At 38.0% G+C, this 17,997-nt stretch overlaps 1 protein-coding gene across 1 annotated transcript in view; it reads right to left on the bottom strand.

Annotated features, from left to right (window-relative positions):
* Positions 1 to 574: 574 nt before the first annotated feature.
* NPTXR (neuronal pentraxin receptor) overlaps positions 575 to 17,997 on the bottom strand; it is a 378,739-nt gene continuing 361,316 nt past the window's right edge. Inside the window, exon 5 of the mRNA XM_044066312.1 lies at positions 575 to 4,800. Coding sequence (XP_043922247.1) covers positions 4,576 to 4,800 — 225 coding nt within the window. The 3' untranslated portion in view covers positions 575 to 4,575. The remainder of the gene's footprint in view (positions 4,801 to 17,997) is intronic.

Below are 17,997 nucleotides of genomic sequence, written 5' to 3'. Positions count from 1 at the left end.
AATTTTGGGGGTAAATTATTGGCTTTGTTTTACAAACATTTGAAAAGAATTTCAGTTAAAGAGAAGAACAAATAGATAAAGTACTTGTACAACAGAGGCTAAACGTAATATTACATGTGCTGTTAGGTGTAAGATAAACATGTATGGAGTATCTGACAGTACCGGATGATTTTTTAGTTTTCAGATGGATAGCAGTTACTGTTTGAATGTTTTCTGGATGGTTTGGACAGCATACTTGTGGATGTTATGAGCATATTTGTGGATGTTTTCTGGATGTTTCGGACAGCATACTTGCGGATGTTTTCTGGATGTTTTAGGGCCGCATACTTGTGGATTGTTCAGTCGCGGGTTTCTCATGAGTGACATGATGTCGGGAAACGGCATAACTTCAAACAGTCATTTTTTAAACTGTACACTGTTCTTCCTGCCTAAACAATGTCTTTTCATAAAGTTAACATTGCCACTGTAATTCTGCATACATTTCTGGTTACATTCAGACACCGGGAAGCAAATGGTATTATCACAAAAATCTGGTTGCGATAATACGTAAGTACCACCATTTCTTATGTTCTTGTTGTTGCCTCTAAGTTGCAGTTTGCAAAATAGCATAGGTCAATGTTAAATGCCCGAAAAATATCCCTTTCACTAACCTTTTTGTTTAATTAAAATTCTGTATGCAACTCTATACTATCACACATGGCTTTGTTTCACTACTTATTTTGCTCACCTTGTGCAAAATAAAACTGACTGCAACCGTTCTTACAAAGGTATGATAGTACTGAGATGGGACAGTTGAGCTAATCTGCATTTTGCCAGCTGCTATTGTTTGAGTGTTTGACTCTGTCATGTAATATTCTAATCAACTGCCTACATTTACATGCCAGCTGTTTCTAATGATGAAACTCCATGATTTGAGATTAACTGAAATTAGCTGGGAGAATTTCATTCTTTGGTTTTGTGATGTCATTTATATTAATTCACTGATGAGTTTGCATAGGTAGGACCTAAGTGACAAAATGACATAACCAGCTCTTAGTACGCATTTTTGCCTTTGTAGCAACACGTACTATTGTTACAAGCTCAAAGCAGAGTTCACTCAGAATCTCTTAACAAAAGAAGGGAGCTTGTTAGTCTATTAACAGCAATTCTAGTGCCTGCCGATGGACTGAATAAACGTTTCCAAAATAACTTTCTGCAAACAGTAGAGTTTTCTCTTTTCTTCACTGTTAATGTGATATCACAGTATGTTTGTATAAGTTTGGGGATTTCTTCTCACATGGTGGATGCAGTGGGGCTTGTCCCCAAAAAAAACTTATCACCGAGTTTCACCAAAAGTTCTTTCAGCGGGTTTTGTTTTAAGCATTGTCAGTGAGTCAATATGATGCCCCCCAAAAAACTATACTCGGATGACCTTAATACCACTGATACATACAATGATATGTTCTCTGATCTAGACCCTGACATGCTGGATAGTGAAGCTAAATGAAACATAGGAAGCCTTGTTAATAACAAGGCTGCAGGAAGTGACGGAATTCCAGCTAAATTATTTAAAATCCTCCAAAATGATGGTGTTTCAGTTGGAATTCGCTAGTAAATAAGGAAAACAAAACAGTGGTCATTGAACTGGAAAAGGTCAGTTTATATTCCTTTCTAAAAGGGGTTGTACTAAGCAATGTTTAAATTATCAAACAGTTGCACTTATTTCACAAGCTGGCAACATAAAGCTCAAAATCCTGCAAGCTAGACTTCAGCAATATATGGGTAGAGAACTGACAGATACATAAACTGGTTTTAAAAGGGACAGAACCAACAGAAATGAATTGCTACCATTCACTGGATAATAGAGAAATCAAGTGAATTCCAGAAAAAAATCTTTACTAATGCATTATTTTCTGCCTTTGACAGTGTGGACCATAGCAAACTGTGGTATGTTCTTAGAGAAATGGGAATACCAAATCATCTTATTTGCCTCCTGAGAAATCTGCATGCAGAGCAAGAAGCAACTGTTAGAACTGAAAATTAACTAACCAAATGGTTCATGACTGGGAAAGTAGTGTCACAAAGCTATATGTTGTTACCCTACTTATTTCATTTATACACTGAATATATCATGCAATATCCTGGATTAAAAATCAGATTCTGTAATCAACATCGCATCAGATTCTGTAATCAACATAGCTAGAGGAAGTAATAATGATCTTAGGTTCATAGATGATACCACTCTGATGGCTGAAAATGAGGAAGAGTTGCATATGTTGATGAAGGTGAAAGTAGAAAGTGCTGAACTGTCTTGATGCTCAATACACACACAAAAAATAAATAAATAAAATTGTGTTATCTTGGCTTATCAGTTCTTTTCAAATAGATGGGGATGAAGTGAATACAGTGGCAGATTTTATTTTACTGGGCACAAAAATCCCTGCAGATAGTGATAGCCTTGAAATTAAAAGATGCTTGCTTTTTGGAAGGAAAACTATGGTAAACCTAGATAAGATGTTAAACAGCAATGATACTACATTGTTAAAAAAAGATCTGTATAGCCAAAGCCATGGTTTCATGTTAATAAACTATGTCTGTGACAGTTGGGTTTTAAGCAATGCTGTGCACCAGAAAATTGATGCCTTTGAACTGTGGTGGTGGAGAAAATGTTTGAGAATTCATTCTGTGGATTTGAAGAAGTTCATATGAGTCAGTACATAAGGAAATAAACCCAGACTGTTCATTGGAAGGTCTATAGTAAAACTAAAAGTCTGATACTTCAGCCACATAATGCAAAGACAAGATTCACTGTAGAAGACACTGATGCTGGGAAAGGTCAAAGGCATAATAAGAAGAGGGTAACAGCAGCTAAGATGGATAGCAGAATTACTGAAGTAATGAATATATGAACAGACAGATCTGGTGTGCTAAAGTCCTTGAGATAATGCAGTCAGACTTAACTAAATAGAGAGAAGCTGAAAGCAGCTAAAATTGACTATCCTTCCTCTACTGATCAAACAAGAGTCTACAATCAAACCTTATTTAGAATATCGACATGCAATTCTATTTACCTTCTCTATATGGGTCTACTTTCATTTATCGAAATTGCACTTACCCGAAATGCTAAACACCAAAACGTCTTCTTCTAAAGACAAAATATATGAAATCACAGATAACTGAAACACTTGGCCACCAGGTCAAAATAATAAAATGGAACATATTTAAACTCACCCAAGTGGGGAGCTGCATCCCCCCACCCCCCACAACCCGTCTGACTAAATATACCAACTTCAAGATTGTACTACACTGGGGAAAAGGACAAGGTTCACCACGGTGGTCAAGTGGTTGTTTCCCTATGTAAAATGTCGGTTATCTGTGGTTTTGCATAGTTCATCTTTCGAAGAAGTTGTCTCAGGGTTTAGTGCTTCAAGTAAGTGTAATTTCAATAAAGAGAATGGGAACTCATCCATGCAGGTTGAAGCTGATAAAAGCTGAAACTGACTAGTCCTTATTTTCTAACTTAAAAAGGAAAATCCATATTTGTTCACCACTCCACAGGTGCAAGAGGTAGGGTATGGATCTGCAGTGTGCCTAAATCATGCATTTAGGAATGAACCCAGAGTTCTGGAGACAGCTACAAAACAAGGACTAAATATTTGATGGCTTTCTTACAGGAGAAGATGATTGAGTTGGATGTCAATGTGCAACTATCCCCTGGGAGAAGGTGCCACATTGATAAAGTATCACTTTAGCTTATGCATGGGCAATAAAGCCAAAAAAATTTCTGAGAACCATTGTTAAGATTGCCCACATCTATAATGACATCATACTAAATGTCAGTGCCCTGGGATGATCTACTGCTATTACTAATGTTCTTCCAACATCTAACCCAAAGAAACAGACTTCTGATCCATTACTGTCAGTATCTTACAATCTATATGTATGAGGACCTGAAGCTTTGCTGCCCACTTTAGTAATATGGTCTGTAATATGAATCAACCTTGAAAAGCTGAAGAACTGGAGGTAACTACTAGGGGTACCAGTAAATGTTATCAAAGCCTAACCTCTTGTGAAGGGGACTATTTTTATGTCTGAGGCAGAGCTTGGAATTAGAATGCTGGCTCAAATCATAATGGGTGCCTAAGTAAAATTTAATTTGACCCAAAGTATCTTCTTCTACTCACAGCATAGATGCTGAGATGGGTTTTAGTGACAACACCTACATTAAAAGGGATATATCTTATCTTATTGTGGTATTTGATGATTTGACAGAGTGAGAAAGTTAAGATATACTAATTTTATTATTTAAGATCACAACCTTTCACAGAGACTGTGTCAGACAAGGTACAATGATCTTAAAAATTACGTGCCCTGGCTCCAGTGAAAAATGTATATTATCTTAAGTAAAGGGAACAATACTGAAAGGAAGATTATTCCCACAAAACAAACACATCCATTAAGAATATACACAAAGGCCTAATTGTTAAAATCCAGGTCAATATCTGATTTCTGTATTTTAAAATTTAGAATATATTATGTCTCAATGGCCACTGTGTGGAATGGGAGATATTTTACCCCACAATGAGAAAAATATTCTCAAGGTTTCAGTCTTTCTTCACATTTGTCAAGAGCCCACTTGGTTGCACCACCAAAAATGTCCACACTTTTGTCATCCCAAGCAACAATATTTCCTGTCAAAGTAAGAGAACAGTTTGCAAGGGTGAAAATCTCTTCTGGAGTTAGGATGTGATCCCACATGTTAAACTGGGCAATTTCGCCAATAAATGCCTGTGTTGCATCAAAGCGACCACCAAGTGTATCCTGTAAAAGAAAAAAAATCAGAAAATTACCTCATATTCAATCAAAATCTTTGTTATGTAAAGAAAAAAAATCTTATTTAAGATGTCTTCCTCTTTGTTTTAAGTACAAGCAGTAAATCTGTACAGTGTCCATGCAAAACTGAAAGTCACCTCAATGTCTTTCTAGTGCACATGTTCCTTAATGATAAAATTCATTTTTCCATAAGAATGAATGAGTCAAACGGAAGTCAATGAGAACTATTAAAATATGTATTTATTTATTTGAAATTTGTTAACCAGGTTGGTCTGACTGGGCAGATGCCCATTTTCAGCAGAGACCCGAGGAGAAATCCTGCAGAAGATACATAATTAAATCTCAAGAGTAAAATCACAATACAGTTAAATAGTAAACACATACTATTACAATACATCCATGGTAAAGTTATCCAAAAATAGCATACAGTACAATGTAACTTATATATAGTGCAAGCAGATTTTCTTACAGATGCAGGGCATCAACAAAGAGCTGTAAGGCATCCTGTTATGTTTGGTCATAGTAAATAGTGATAAGATACAGTAAAGGAGTCGGTTCAGGAAGTTTTGTGTTAAACTAAGTCACTGTGCTGCTGCTTGCTGGTGGCTCATAGCTGATTTGGAACACAGACTCAGGTCTGAGAACAAAGTTGTATAGTCTATTCTATGGAAGTAAGCAGAGGATGAGAGAAGGGAGGGTTAACGGAGAGTGAAGGGGATCAAATAGAATGTGAGGGTAAGTGATAGTAGAGGAGGGGGAGAACAGGTAGATTAAGTAGGGTCAGAACAAGAGCAAGTTCTAGAGTTTAGTAGATTTTCTTTTAGTGTTTTTTTAACAATTTGTGGTAGAAATTAGTCCAATATATTGGCTCAGTTTATTCCAAGCAGTTGCAACAGAGTTGCTGTAGAGAAGTTTGCCAATGGATTTGTTAGATTTATAGATCTGGAGGAGGTATTGATCGGAGCTACGGAGTGTACAGTTGGGGACATAAGGAGTGATGAGGGAAGATAGAGCAGGACAAGAGTGGGGATGGTTTAGTATGAAGTGGGTGAGGTGAAGCTGAGGCAGCAAGAGTTGATGGTGAAATTCAATCCCTGGATGTTTTTTAGTGCAAAGCAGTGGTGTGAGCGGTATGGTAAATTGGTAGCAAATCTAACAATTTTATTGTAACTAAGTTCAAGCTTATTCAAAAGGTTAGTTTGAAGATTAGTGAGGATAGGGGAAGCATATGGTGGGTAGTAAGTAAGCTTTAGCAAGAGAGAATTTGAATTCATTAGATAGGAATTTTTTATTTCTGTAAAGTAGTCCAAGTTTTTGGTGATTCTTTTTAATGTAGTTATGGACAAGGAGATCAAATTTAATTTGGTTGTCAATTATAACCCCTAATAGTTTAGTGTGTGGTTCAACATTGATAACTGTGTTATTTAATGAGGTGACAGAAAAGGTGGATTTGAGGTGTTGGAGGGATTTAAGGAGGAAGAGGAGGAGTTTAGTTTTGTTTGGGTTAAGAAGGAGTTGGTTTGGAAGTTAGCCATTTTCAACTGAGTGCAGACATTCTCGGGTAATAGTGAGCAGGCATATTGCATTAGACAGGAGTGAGGACAGGCCTGATCAAGATTATTAGTGAAAATGTTGAATAGGAGGGGTCCAAGGATGGAGCCTTGGGATACCCCAGTGTGGACTGGAAGGAAAGGGGAGGATGCAGAGAGCCATTTCACAGCTTGAAGTCTGTTGGTGAGATAGCTGGAGAACCAGGAGAGGGTAGAGTTGGAGAGATTAAGGATAGATAGTTTGGACAGAAGTAGGTTGTGGGAGACAGTATCAAAGGCTTTAGAAAGGTCAAGGAAAGAAACAGGAGACTAGTTTATTGTTGTACCGAGATGCAGAGATACTGTGTATAAAGGATAATAGTGCTGTGGTTGTACTGTGGTTTGGGTGAAAGCCATGATGGGTACAGGTTAGGAGATTTTCCTGTAGTAGATGATCAAGGACTGGTTAACAGACTGCTCAAGGGTATTCCCACAGAAAACCCCTTATAAGATCATCTTGCCTGTTTTGGAGGATATTACTTGATTATAAAATATTATTTTTCTACGTTTTGTACACATTTCTTGAGAATCTTTGAAAGAGGAGATAAGATAGCAGTAGGTCTGAAGTTAGAGTGGTCAGTGGAGTTACCACCTTTATATAGAGGAGTGACATAGACTTTTTTCCAGATTTCAGGGACTACATTTTCTTGACTTGATCTGTTGATTAGTATGGAGATAGAATGTTTTAGCTGCATGTTTAAGGAAGAGAGGAGGAAGTTATCAGCGGAAGGGGAACAAAGTTTAAGTTTACTAAGTATAGATCTGATATAAGCAGTAGAGTTGGCTTCAGTGTAAAGGAGGTTGAGTTGGTGCTTGGGGGGAGTGTAGGGGAAATTATTAATGTGTTTTTAGTTAATTTCAGAATGGAGTCAATGAAGACAGTATTAAGTAGTGTCGCAGTTTGTAAGTTGCACCTGTTAGGAGAGGGATTGGGAGCAGAAGGTTTGCTGGGGTGTAGCAATTTATTTTTATTACTCCAGAATTTCATGGGGTTAGAGCAGGGGTCAATTTGTGGGTTAAGGTAGAATTTTTTTTTTGTCAAGGTTGGCTTGCTTTTTATTAGGTTGCGTAGTTCTCTGTAACACTGAAAATTGGATGAGGATTTGTGTTTGTTCCAGTTTTTCCAGGCACTGTCTCTCTTTGGGATGAGGGAGTGATTCTCATGAGTAGTCCAGGAGGCAAAGTTAGATTTAATACAAATGTTCCTAGTACGTGCTAAGGAATTTAGAGTATTTAAAAAGATGGTATTGAATTTTAGGGTCTATATCAGAACATCGAAGTTTTAAAACTTCGAATGTTCTAATATCGACCCGTTTTGAGAGAATGCTAAAAATAGCGAAGCTGCAGAACACTGAATTCTTTCCTAGGGAAAGAATTTGGTTGGCTGGTTCTGTGGCTTCGCTATTTTCAGTGCTGTGGTGGAAATGTAACACAGTTCAGGTAAGTGTGCGATTGTTAGGATTAGGGCGCGGGTTAGGTGAGTTAGGGTTAGGGACTGGTTAAGTGAGTTAGGGTTAGGGCTAGGACGCAGGTTAGGTGAATTAGGGTTAGGGGTGGGTTAAGTGAGTTAGGGTTAGGGCACGGGTTAGGTGAGTGTGCGATAGTGACGGACCTTGGGGTTAGGGTTTTGGTTAAGGTAAGTGGATAGATAGTAGTGTCTGTATAGTTTAGTGTAGGGTTAGTTGTAGGATTATAAGTGTATGTGTGTGTATTGATGTTTTTTAGGTGTGCTTGTGCTGTGTGTATGTGTTTCAGAATAGCAAATTTTTTTCCCGAGGAAAAAAATTTGCTGTTCTGAATGTTTGATATTATGTGGTTTAGATATTTTAGGTTCGGTGAAATAGTGTTCACTATTTTCATCTTTGATAACATGATATAAACGCAAATTTTATCACAGCTTCTTCAAGGGAAAGATTATGAAGAAAGGACCAATTAATAGAAGAGAGTATTTAATTGAAGGTGTCAGGATTAAAATTAGACATTTTGCAATAGTCTTTGTAGTAATGGGTTTTGGACCGCTGAGAGGAATGTTGCAGGATAGAGATATGAAGGTAGTCATTAAGTGAATCAGGGACTGTAGAGGGGTTGTGGTAAGCTTCTTTTGTATCCTTTTTTTGACTGGGAACTCTTAATAGGCTAGTAGCCTCATTTCAGGGAAGTCCCAAGGTGATATTTATACTGCTAGGGGAAATTTGATCAAGGCATCAGGTAACTTCCACCAGTCATGTTGATATATTCTTTATATATATATATATATATATATATATATATATATATATATATATATATATATATATATATATATATTCTTTTACATCCATGTGAGCTATCACCAAGTCAAGCAGATGGGACCTCAATTTAATGTTTCATCCAAAGGATAGCACACTCAGAGGTGCAGCTTCCCCCACCCTCACCCCCATGGTGCATAGCAGTGTCAGCAATCAAATTACTTGATGTGGGAAAAGAACCCACAGCCTTCTGCACCAAAAGTAGGTGTGTTATCTGTTGTACCACTGACACTGCTCTTCTCAATATAAAATTACCTTATTTACCATACCAAAGGGATGAGAAGAAGAAACGTCTCAGGAATACTGAGAGGACTTAATGATCAGATTCGGAAGTGTGTCCCTCCATATCTATGTGTGTATGTGTGTGTGTATGTGTGTGTGTGTGTGTGTGTGTGTGTGTGTGTGTGTGTGTGTGTGTGTGTGTGTGTGTGTGTGTGTGTGTGTGTGTGTGTGTGTGTGTGTGTGTGTGTGTGTGTGTGTGCGTGTAAATAAATTTAAAAGCACATTTTAAAGGAAAAAGTGCATATTTTACTAATGATTTTAAGTGTATTGTATTTCATAGTTTAAAAGGTTAATATCTTTTGCACTGATTAAACACCTGGACTAGACAGTTGCTAAGCATTACCCATAAGTCCACTTTTACGTATGATTAGCATGAGCAGTGCATCTAAAACATCCTTGCTGATAAAAAAAAATAAATAAATAACTGCTACATGTAACACCTTAAGCTACTAAACTTGTAACATACCAAAAGCTGCAATCTTTATTCAGATGAATAATAACAGATCCCAAAGAGTGATTTCTTTTTACAAAAGTAAACTTACTTTTTCTGTAACTGTGAGAAAACTATCATAAGGGTACCTGCCAAAAGTGTAAGGATCATTAATCATGATCCTCAGAAATGCAGAACTTAATGTGTAAGAAAAATGGATATGTTCTCAACCCAAGACAGCAGTATCCTGGGTTATTCCTCCTTGTCTAAGGTACAGTAGGCTTGAAGTTAGTATATGTATGTATATAAGGCTCAGGGTTAGTATATTTAAGTATCAGGTATTTAGGAACCAGTCATGCCTAGGGAACAGAAGGCGGTGAATCCTTTTTTTATTGAAAACGCCTGAAAGGTGTAACAGCAAATTTCAAATAGTTGTTGCTGTTTTTTGTTTGACACTCGATCACTATTTAATGCACAGGCCAAAATGTCTCCCCTTCTCACCCAAGTACTTGGTATAAAAATTGTTTCTTCTACCTGTTTTTCCCTCTTGTTGTATACAAAATGCTCTCTTACTTGTTTACCATAGCAAAAGTATAAAGCCATTATTGTATAAATACCTGTATATCATGTTTGCCACAGTTAGTGTACATGGATTTAATCAAGCCTACCCTTCGGCTTAAATTATTTATACATTTTACTTTACTTGACTAGTGTTATGAGATCAGATCCTGTCTGCTTTAAATCACCTGTAATTATTTTTTGTATGTATATAGTGTTAGAATACTTAAGTACTATCTGATCTTATACTCTGTGAAAACTATACTATCTAATCTTACACTCTGTCAAAAATGTTGACTTGTCTCTAGAGCTTTTCTCCCTGGGCCTCCACTTAAAAAAGGCATTTACCAAGATGTACCATTCTGGTAAACAAATGTCAAATAAAAATAATAAATAAATAAATAAAATGTTATAATCCCAGTTTACTTTTTGAAGCAATAGGACTTATAGTAGCAGGTTTCACACATATGTTTTGGCTCAAAATAATCAACTTTGAATGTAGAAGTTAATGTACACTCCGTTCATTGGTTATCTTGTTTAAAACAGTAGGAGTACCTGACAGGGTACATAGATATGTCTTTTAACAGACTGCTCAAGAGTATTTCCCACAGAAAAAACCTTATAAGATCATACTGCCTGTTCTGGAGGATATTACTTGATTACAAAATATTATTTTTCTAAGTTTTATTTAATAAATAGTTTTCAGGCATCTCATAAATTTATTACTACTCTAAAATTAACTTTTATGTATGCTTATTTTACTTATCAGTTACTTACATACATGCACCCATTGCATTATAGGTTCATAGGTTCATAGGTAGGTACTAGGCTATCAGCCCTGGAGCCTATATAAGCCTAGCCAAAAGGTTCCCTGGCTTTCGCCACCCAAGAAAATTATTTTCCTGTGCTCTTGTTGAGCAGTGCTGCAGAAGTGATCTCCGGGGTGAATTTTCTATTTCCCATCCAGTCATCGAGATTTTTCTTAAAGAGGGCTAATGAGGAGCTTTGCTTGACATAAATGGGTAGTTTGTTCCAGAGCATGGACAGGAATCTATCCCTCCAGTATGTTCTGTTTATTGTGGTGACAAGGTTTAGGTCCCTGAAGCATGTGGTTTGGAGAGATTGGGATTTCTTTAAGTGTAGCATGTCCAACAGCTCTGGGTTTGACATATGTTAGGCAGAGATCTCCTCAGAGTAGGCAATATGTGATGGAGTGAAGCTGGAGTTTTTTTGAGATGGTCTGCGTATGGCATGTGTTTGAGGCTGGTAATCCTCTTAGTGAGGTATTTCTGTGGCCTTTCCAATTGTTGTAGGTGTCTTGTGAGATACATGCCAAACAGGGAATTGTACTCTATAATAGGTCTGATGAGGGATGAGTAGAGAGGAACAATGACCTCCTTTTTTCTAGAGGAGAACCCTTTTGTGATGAGGTGTGCCACATTGAAGGATTTCCTGACTACTGTGGTGATGTGGTTATCAAAGGAGAGACTACTGTCCACCTGTGTCCCAAGGTCTCTTACCACACTTTTGGTGTTTAGTGAGCTACCACCTATGTGGTAGTTTATGGGTACCAAGTTTTTCCCAAAGGGGATGACAATGCACTTCTTGGCATTGAGCTTGAGGCCATGACTTTGACACCAAGCATCTGTCTCTGTGAGGCCCTTTTGCAGAATGTCTACATCATTAGGTGATTCTATTATGGCTCCCAGTTTGCAGTCATCTGCAAACTTTGTTAGCCAAAGACCTTCTGTGTTGGCCTGCACTTCAGAGAAGTAGATGCCGAACAGGAGAGGACCCAGGACTGAACCCTCTGGTACTCCACTAATCACTGGTCTGAAGTCGGACTTGGAGTCAGCTACTTTTACTGTGTGGGTTCTGTCAGTGAGCCAGTTGGCCACCCATCATGTGACACAGGGATTTATGCCCAATTTAGTGAGTTTATCTATAATTCCAGAGTGGGGGAATGGTATCGAAAGCCTTGGCAAGGTCAAAATAGGCTGTGTGCACTACCTTGCCCTCGTCTACGGCTCTGGTGACTGCTTCAAAAAAGTCAATCAGGTTTAGTAGACATGATCTACCTTTTACAAACCCAAACTGAGTGTGGTCCAGGGTTTGGAGGTTACCTATGTCTTTGTTTATAAGCTCCAAGATGATACATTCCATGGCCTTGCAGACCAGCCTTGTCAGGCTAATGGGGCAGTAGTTTCAGGGGTCCGTGGTGGCATCCCCCATTGTGGAGTGGGATAATCACCACTCTGTACCATTCAGTAGGCACATAGCCTGAGGTGAGGCTATGATTGAACATGGTACTTAGGTGGGGTGCCAGTTTGTTCCATAGTTCATGCAGTACGCAGCCTGGGATGTTGTCTAGTCCCATGGATGCTGTATTCCTGGCTTTGGAGAGTGCAGTCTTTACTTGTTCATCTGTGATTACAGGGGCTTTGCATTCTTCTGTTATTAATATGGGCCCTTTGGAGGGTGAGTGGGGGGTAAAGTTAGCACTGAACCTATCTGCCGGTATGTTGGCAATATCGGTTGATTCTGTATATTTTGTGCCATTGTGCTGTAGCTCAGAGCAGATCTGAGTGTTGCCATTAAGACTCTTGGCATAGCTGTAGAATGCTTTGTGGTTGTCTTTGGAATCAGTGGTGATTTTATTTTCATAACTGGCTTAAATACTTCTGATAATTATAGACAGATAAATGAGGTTTGGTAACCAACCAGTTTGTCCAGGGACATCTTCAGGTGGGGGTTTAGGTGGACATAGTTTTTGGAATTAAGAGGGGGGGGTGAAAGGGTTAAATGGGACTGAGGGATGACTGAGAGGAAATGAAGTTAGGGTAGGGAGGGGCTTAAGTGGTTTATGCAAGTGTACCTGGGTAGGAAATCACATTTTGGCATGAACTTGCTATTGCAAGTATTACATCCATTGTAAAGTATTACATCCATGACGACTTGTAGGTATTCTGGTGCAGGTAGGCCTGGACTGCTTTTAGTCAGGCATGATGAGGGGTATTGTGGTTGAGGTTTTTTTTTTCTTTCCTGTTTTGTTTGCTGTTTTTTTCTTTCCTGTTTTGTTTGCTGGCCTATATATGATGGGTGCTGGTCTGAAGGAGATCATGGGGGTGGAAGGCTCAGCCTTTATGTCAGGCATGCAAGCTCTCACTGCTCTGGCATGCTAGAAGGGAAGTATTAGCTTCCTTTTACATGCAGCAGGAAAATGAGATCTCTGTGGGATCCTTTGTGATTCCACTGTCTGGAGGATAACTGAACACATTCTTTAGGCAGTTTGCTGTTGAATAAGGCATTAACAAGCTGTGATGAACAGATTGATACTGTCCATCTGTTCTAATGTTAACTTTATACTGCTCAGTGTATCGTTGTCATGGGTGTGTGTCAGAGGCAGTAATTTCCTGTCTCGGATGAACCTGAAATAACTTAGTGGAGATTGCTGTAACTTGTTCTTGGTGGCTTTGAAAGAGCTCTATATGACTAATAAAAAATGTGTTATTTAGCAACTTTCTAAGTTTGTACAAACTATAATTTTAGTTATAGAGAGCAATGTGCACTTAAGAGTTTACAGACTGATAATTCAATCATGATTAGACCTGCAGATAAAAGAAGCCCTATTGTCATCATGAATAAGTGTGATTATTTGGGAGTATGAACAGAATGTTAAGTGATGAACAGTTTTGTCTTCGTATTGATTTAGAGAAGGTACATAGTTTGCATGATAGGGTCTCTTTTATGTTAGAAGATTTATTGAAGAGTGATATGATAGACATTAATCTGTTTAGGTTTTTAGAAAGGTGATTTTCCTTTGCTGCCCTCTATACAGGGGTTGCCTAAAGCCCACAAAGATGGAGGAAACCCACCGATGAGGCCCATTGTTGCTGGGAGGGGATGGCTCACTGAGCCCTTTTCCCTCTTCATGGAAAAATGGCCAAGACCCATCTTGGATAAAAATGTTTACATTCTAAGGGACACCAAACAATACCTGATAGACCTATATCAATATAATAATTTAGTAATGTTGGATTCTCAATTTTATTTTGTCACCCTAGATGTGCAATCCCTCTTTACTATTATACCCAATGATGTGGGAGTACAGTCTGTACAGAGGTATCTACATGGTCATAGTGATTATGACCATTAATGAATTGATCTCATCGGTCTGTTCCTAGAAACTATATTAGAGAATAATGCCTTTACATTTAATAATGACATCTATTTACAACGTGATGGCATAGCTATGGGCACTTCATGTGCCAGTAGCTACGACAACATGTATATGGCTGTGTGAGAAGAAGAGATTCTTTTTAAGATGGACTCATATTCTAGGTATGTGACCTTCTATTGACATTTTGTTGATGACCTTTTCCTGGTGTGGAGAGGTACTAGTGAGGGCCTGAGTAGATTTCTATTAGATCTGAATGAAAGGCTTGATTATCTGAAATTTACCATGAACTGCTCACAGCTTAGAATAGAGTATTTGGACGTATATGTAGAGACACTTGAAAGTGGAATGATCAACACAGGTGTATATAGGAAAAAGTGCTATAGGAATACTCTTTTGCACAGAAGCAGTATGCACCCAGGATATACTTTTAAGAATGTAACTAAGGGTCAGGGCATGAGAGTATCCAGATTAAATGCATCCGATGTAGGTTTTCAACAGGAGTTATCTACTCTGAAAGACATGTTGACTGTCAGGGGTTATAGCCAGCAAGAATTAGAAAGTAGCCTAGTTGACTTGAGTGAGCTCATGAGAGACAGGGCGAGACCTTATTTTTCACCATATCAGGAAGTAGATAGTTGCCATATAGGAACACAATATTTCAACAGTCTAAATATACCTATGTATTTTACCACACATATTAAACCAATTTCAGATATCATTAGGAAGAATTGGCGGGTCCCGACTACAGATCCACAAGTCAGGAGCATAGTTGGTGATCAACCGACCTTCCTTTTTAAAAACAAACACAACTTAAAAAGGTTATTATGTTATAATAAAGAGAGTGGGAGAAGTACATTTGGATAATTAGGCACCCATCCCTGTGGACACTGCATTTTTTTTGTGGTTATATAGATACCACTGGTACCTTTACATACCCAGACTCTGGTCAGAGGTTTGAGTTTAGGGTCCATGCCAACTGTAGAACGCAAAATGTGGTCTACCTTGTTATTTGTGGGCTTTGTAGATCATTTTATGTTGGTAAGACCAACCGGTCATTGCAAGAAAGAATGAGGGATCACTTATACAGCATCAGGATCAGGTATAATAACAATGCCCTATCAAAACATGTGATCACAGCTGGGGATGATCATTATTTTAAGTTTATGGTTACTGATGAGGTGATTCCAACTACATGTGAGAGTGATATCAGGAATGTAACTGAAAGTAAGGAGGTAAGAATGATCTTGCGGCTCAGAGCCGATAGAGGGAAGGATTTGAATGAGAGGGCATCCATAAAACCAACTTTGAAGCAAAGGAAGCTCTCTGTTTGCATAGAATAATAGTGATTGCTGTGATTTGCTTTTATATGTATATATCCATTATATTTTACCTATCATGTTTTTTGTACATGCATATATATATTTTCTATCATTCACATGGATGTATGTACCCAGTTTTTGATTTTTTATTTTTCTGAATTTTGAGAGGGCATTAATCTTTACTTGGATAGTTGAAATTTTTCGTTAGATTAATTAACTTTTATAATTTATGTTTTTCATATAACTATATTAACTATGTAAACTGATTCTTGTATATATATATTTATATGTTTTTGCATATATAGATCATACTCACAACAACTAGATGTATGCATTTTTACTTCCATGAATTTTGCAGTTATTATTTTTTGAAATTCGTCATATTTTATTTTATGTTTATGTGAACATTTATACATTTTTAGCCTGCTTTGATATTTGTGTATATTTGAGTGAGTGTTACTTTAATATGATGTAATTATTGATTGAGTTTTGATTGGTTGCTATAATGGATTTAAATTCTCTGTGACCGTTCTGATTTTATATGGTCTGATGAAGCAATTCGTGAAAGCGCTTACCATCCTAAATAAATTGCGTTGATTTTTTATGCTTGCATTTGTACTTTTTTGGTCTGGTTTGTGGACTGCCCTAGGACTTTTTTGTATTTGAAATGTGTTTTTAATTAGATGTGTCCACACCATGCCAATGATCCTTTTCAAAGGGTGTCCATAGATGCTGTACTGTGAGTTCAGGGCTAAAGTATGGTGGTTTGCAGATGATGCAGTAGTTTCTAGGTGAGGTACAATGGTGACATTGTTGAATTTTCTAAGAGTGTGTTCATTTGCCTTGCCTGCTGCTGTCTTGTGGGTGATAGTGAATGTTTTTTTTTCTCTCTGATGGCATTGCTGATGTTGGGTTGGGTCACAGCTGGGGAGTTTTGGGAGAGTTTTCATGGGGCATTGTTTCGTGGGCTTTCCTGGAGCCTTTGCATATGTCCTAGTTGGGGGCAATGTGGTTTCTGAAAAGTTGCTGGCAAATTATCATACAGTTAAGATATGTATATTAATAAAAAAAAAAAAAAGAATCCCGGCAAGAAATTCAGGTTAATGAAGATAAGTGTAATAACAATGTATTTTGTTCCACTTCTACCTATGGCTTTGTCCAAACTTATAGCGAGGTATGGGCCTGAACCATGTGGTGAACATGTCCTGCAGGTTGCAGGGTTGGAGTATAGCATTCGGGTGTGTGGGTCTGTTGTGGAGTTGTCACTGTGGTGCAAGCTTTGCAGCACAGTTGTGTGGTGGAGCCGTGGCGGTCTGGGGGAGGCATGGTGGTCTCAATGGTTGGGAGCCACACCTCACAGTTCTGTGGCAGGCAGGCCATGTGGTGGGTATTTTGGGTGCTATGGCAGATGCGAGGTACCCACTGTTGATGGTTGGTCACCGCCCACGTGCAGTGTAGGTTTGAGCTTATTAAAAAAACACAATTGTTTTAACAAGGAAAATTCTGCTAGATCTAGGGGGTTTGTTTCTTAACTTGTGAGGTATGCTTAGAAGACCAGGTGGATTATGGAAGCAGCTTTCCTGCATGCTGACTTTAATTTCACTTGTTGACTTCTTAATTTGCTCCCTAAGAGCAATATAAAGCTAAATTGCATTACATTATCAGAATATTTAAAGTTATGCATACACTTTCTGTTCCTGTGAAAAATAGTTATACTAATAAGTTATAACACTTAAGAGTTCTGGTAAATTGCTTTATATGCAAGTCATATTATTACAAGTCGGCTACAAAATGTTCTTAGTATAAATGGCTAGAATTGAGATTTACCTAAACAGGAAGGGGGAGAAAGAGATTTAAGAAACACCTAACCAATATTTTTATTATAATCACTTTCTAATAACTATTGTAAGTGTACCCACTCCAGGAATAAATTTTCATTACCTGATTTCAATGTACCGCACTCTCACTTAGCTTGAGATACAACTATTCTACCTAGGTAGTTGCACTTACTAAACATGGTTTATGCATACTATAAAACTTCTTCAAAAAAAATTTTCTATTCAAACTTCTAACCTCAAATCTATTAAACTGTGCTTTCATGGTGGTTTATGGCATGTTGCTGGCAAATGGATAACAGCTGCAGTTTAAAAGCAGGGCAATTGACTTTGGGACTTCAGTTCCTACTAGTGCAAAGCTTGCCACTATGGCAACCAGTTTTGACAAAGCAATGTGTGTGCTGGGAGGCAGCTGCCAGTAGCAGTTCGTCATCGCACATGGGAAGTTGCGGCTGGTGCCGAATTGGTACTACTGTTTTAGTCAGTACTTCTCCAGAGAAATAGTAATGCATCATGGGCTGAAGTCAAAATATTGACAGACATTTGAGTTTCAGACTTAATACCCTTCATGGTAATGCAGGACCTGTGCTATTGGCTTTCTAAGTGTGAAAGAGCAACATTTAAAAAAGTGTCCACAGTGTTGGTCCTTTGTCCTCCAACTACTTATGGCTTTGTCCAGATCGCTAGTTCTAAAAGGTTGAGAG

This window comes from Protopterus annectens, chromosome 1.part0 (assembly GCF_019279795.1).
Source record: "Protopterus annectens isolate FY-2018-M chromosome 1.part0, PAN1.0, whole genome shotgun sequence".
Classification (NCBI taxonomy): domain Eukaryota; kingdom Metazoa; phylum Chordata; order Ceratodontiformes; family Protopteridae; genus Protopterus; species Protopterus annectens.
The sequence above is the reverse complement of the archived record's forward strand: the minus strand, read 5'-3'. Positions and strand labels throughout refer to the sequence as shown.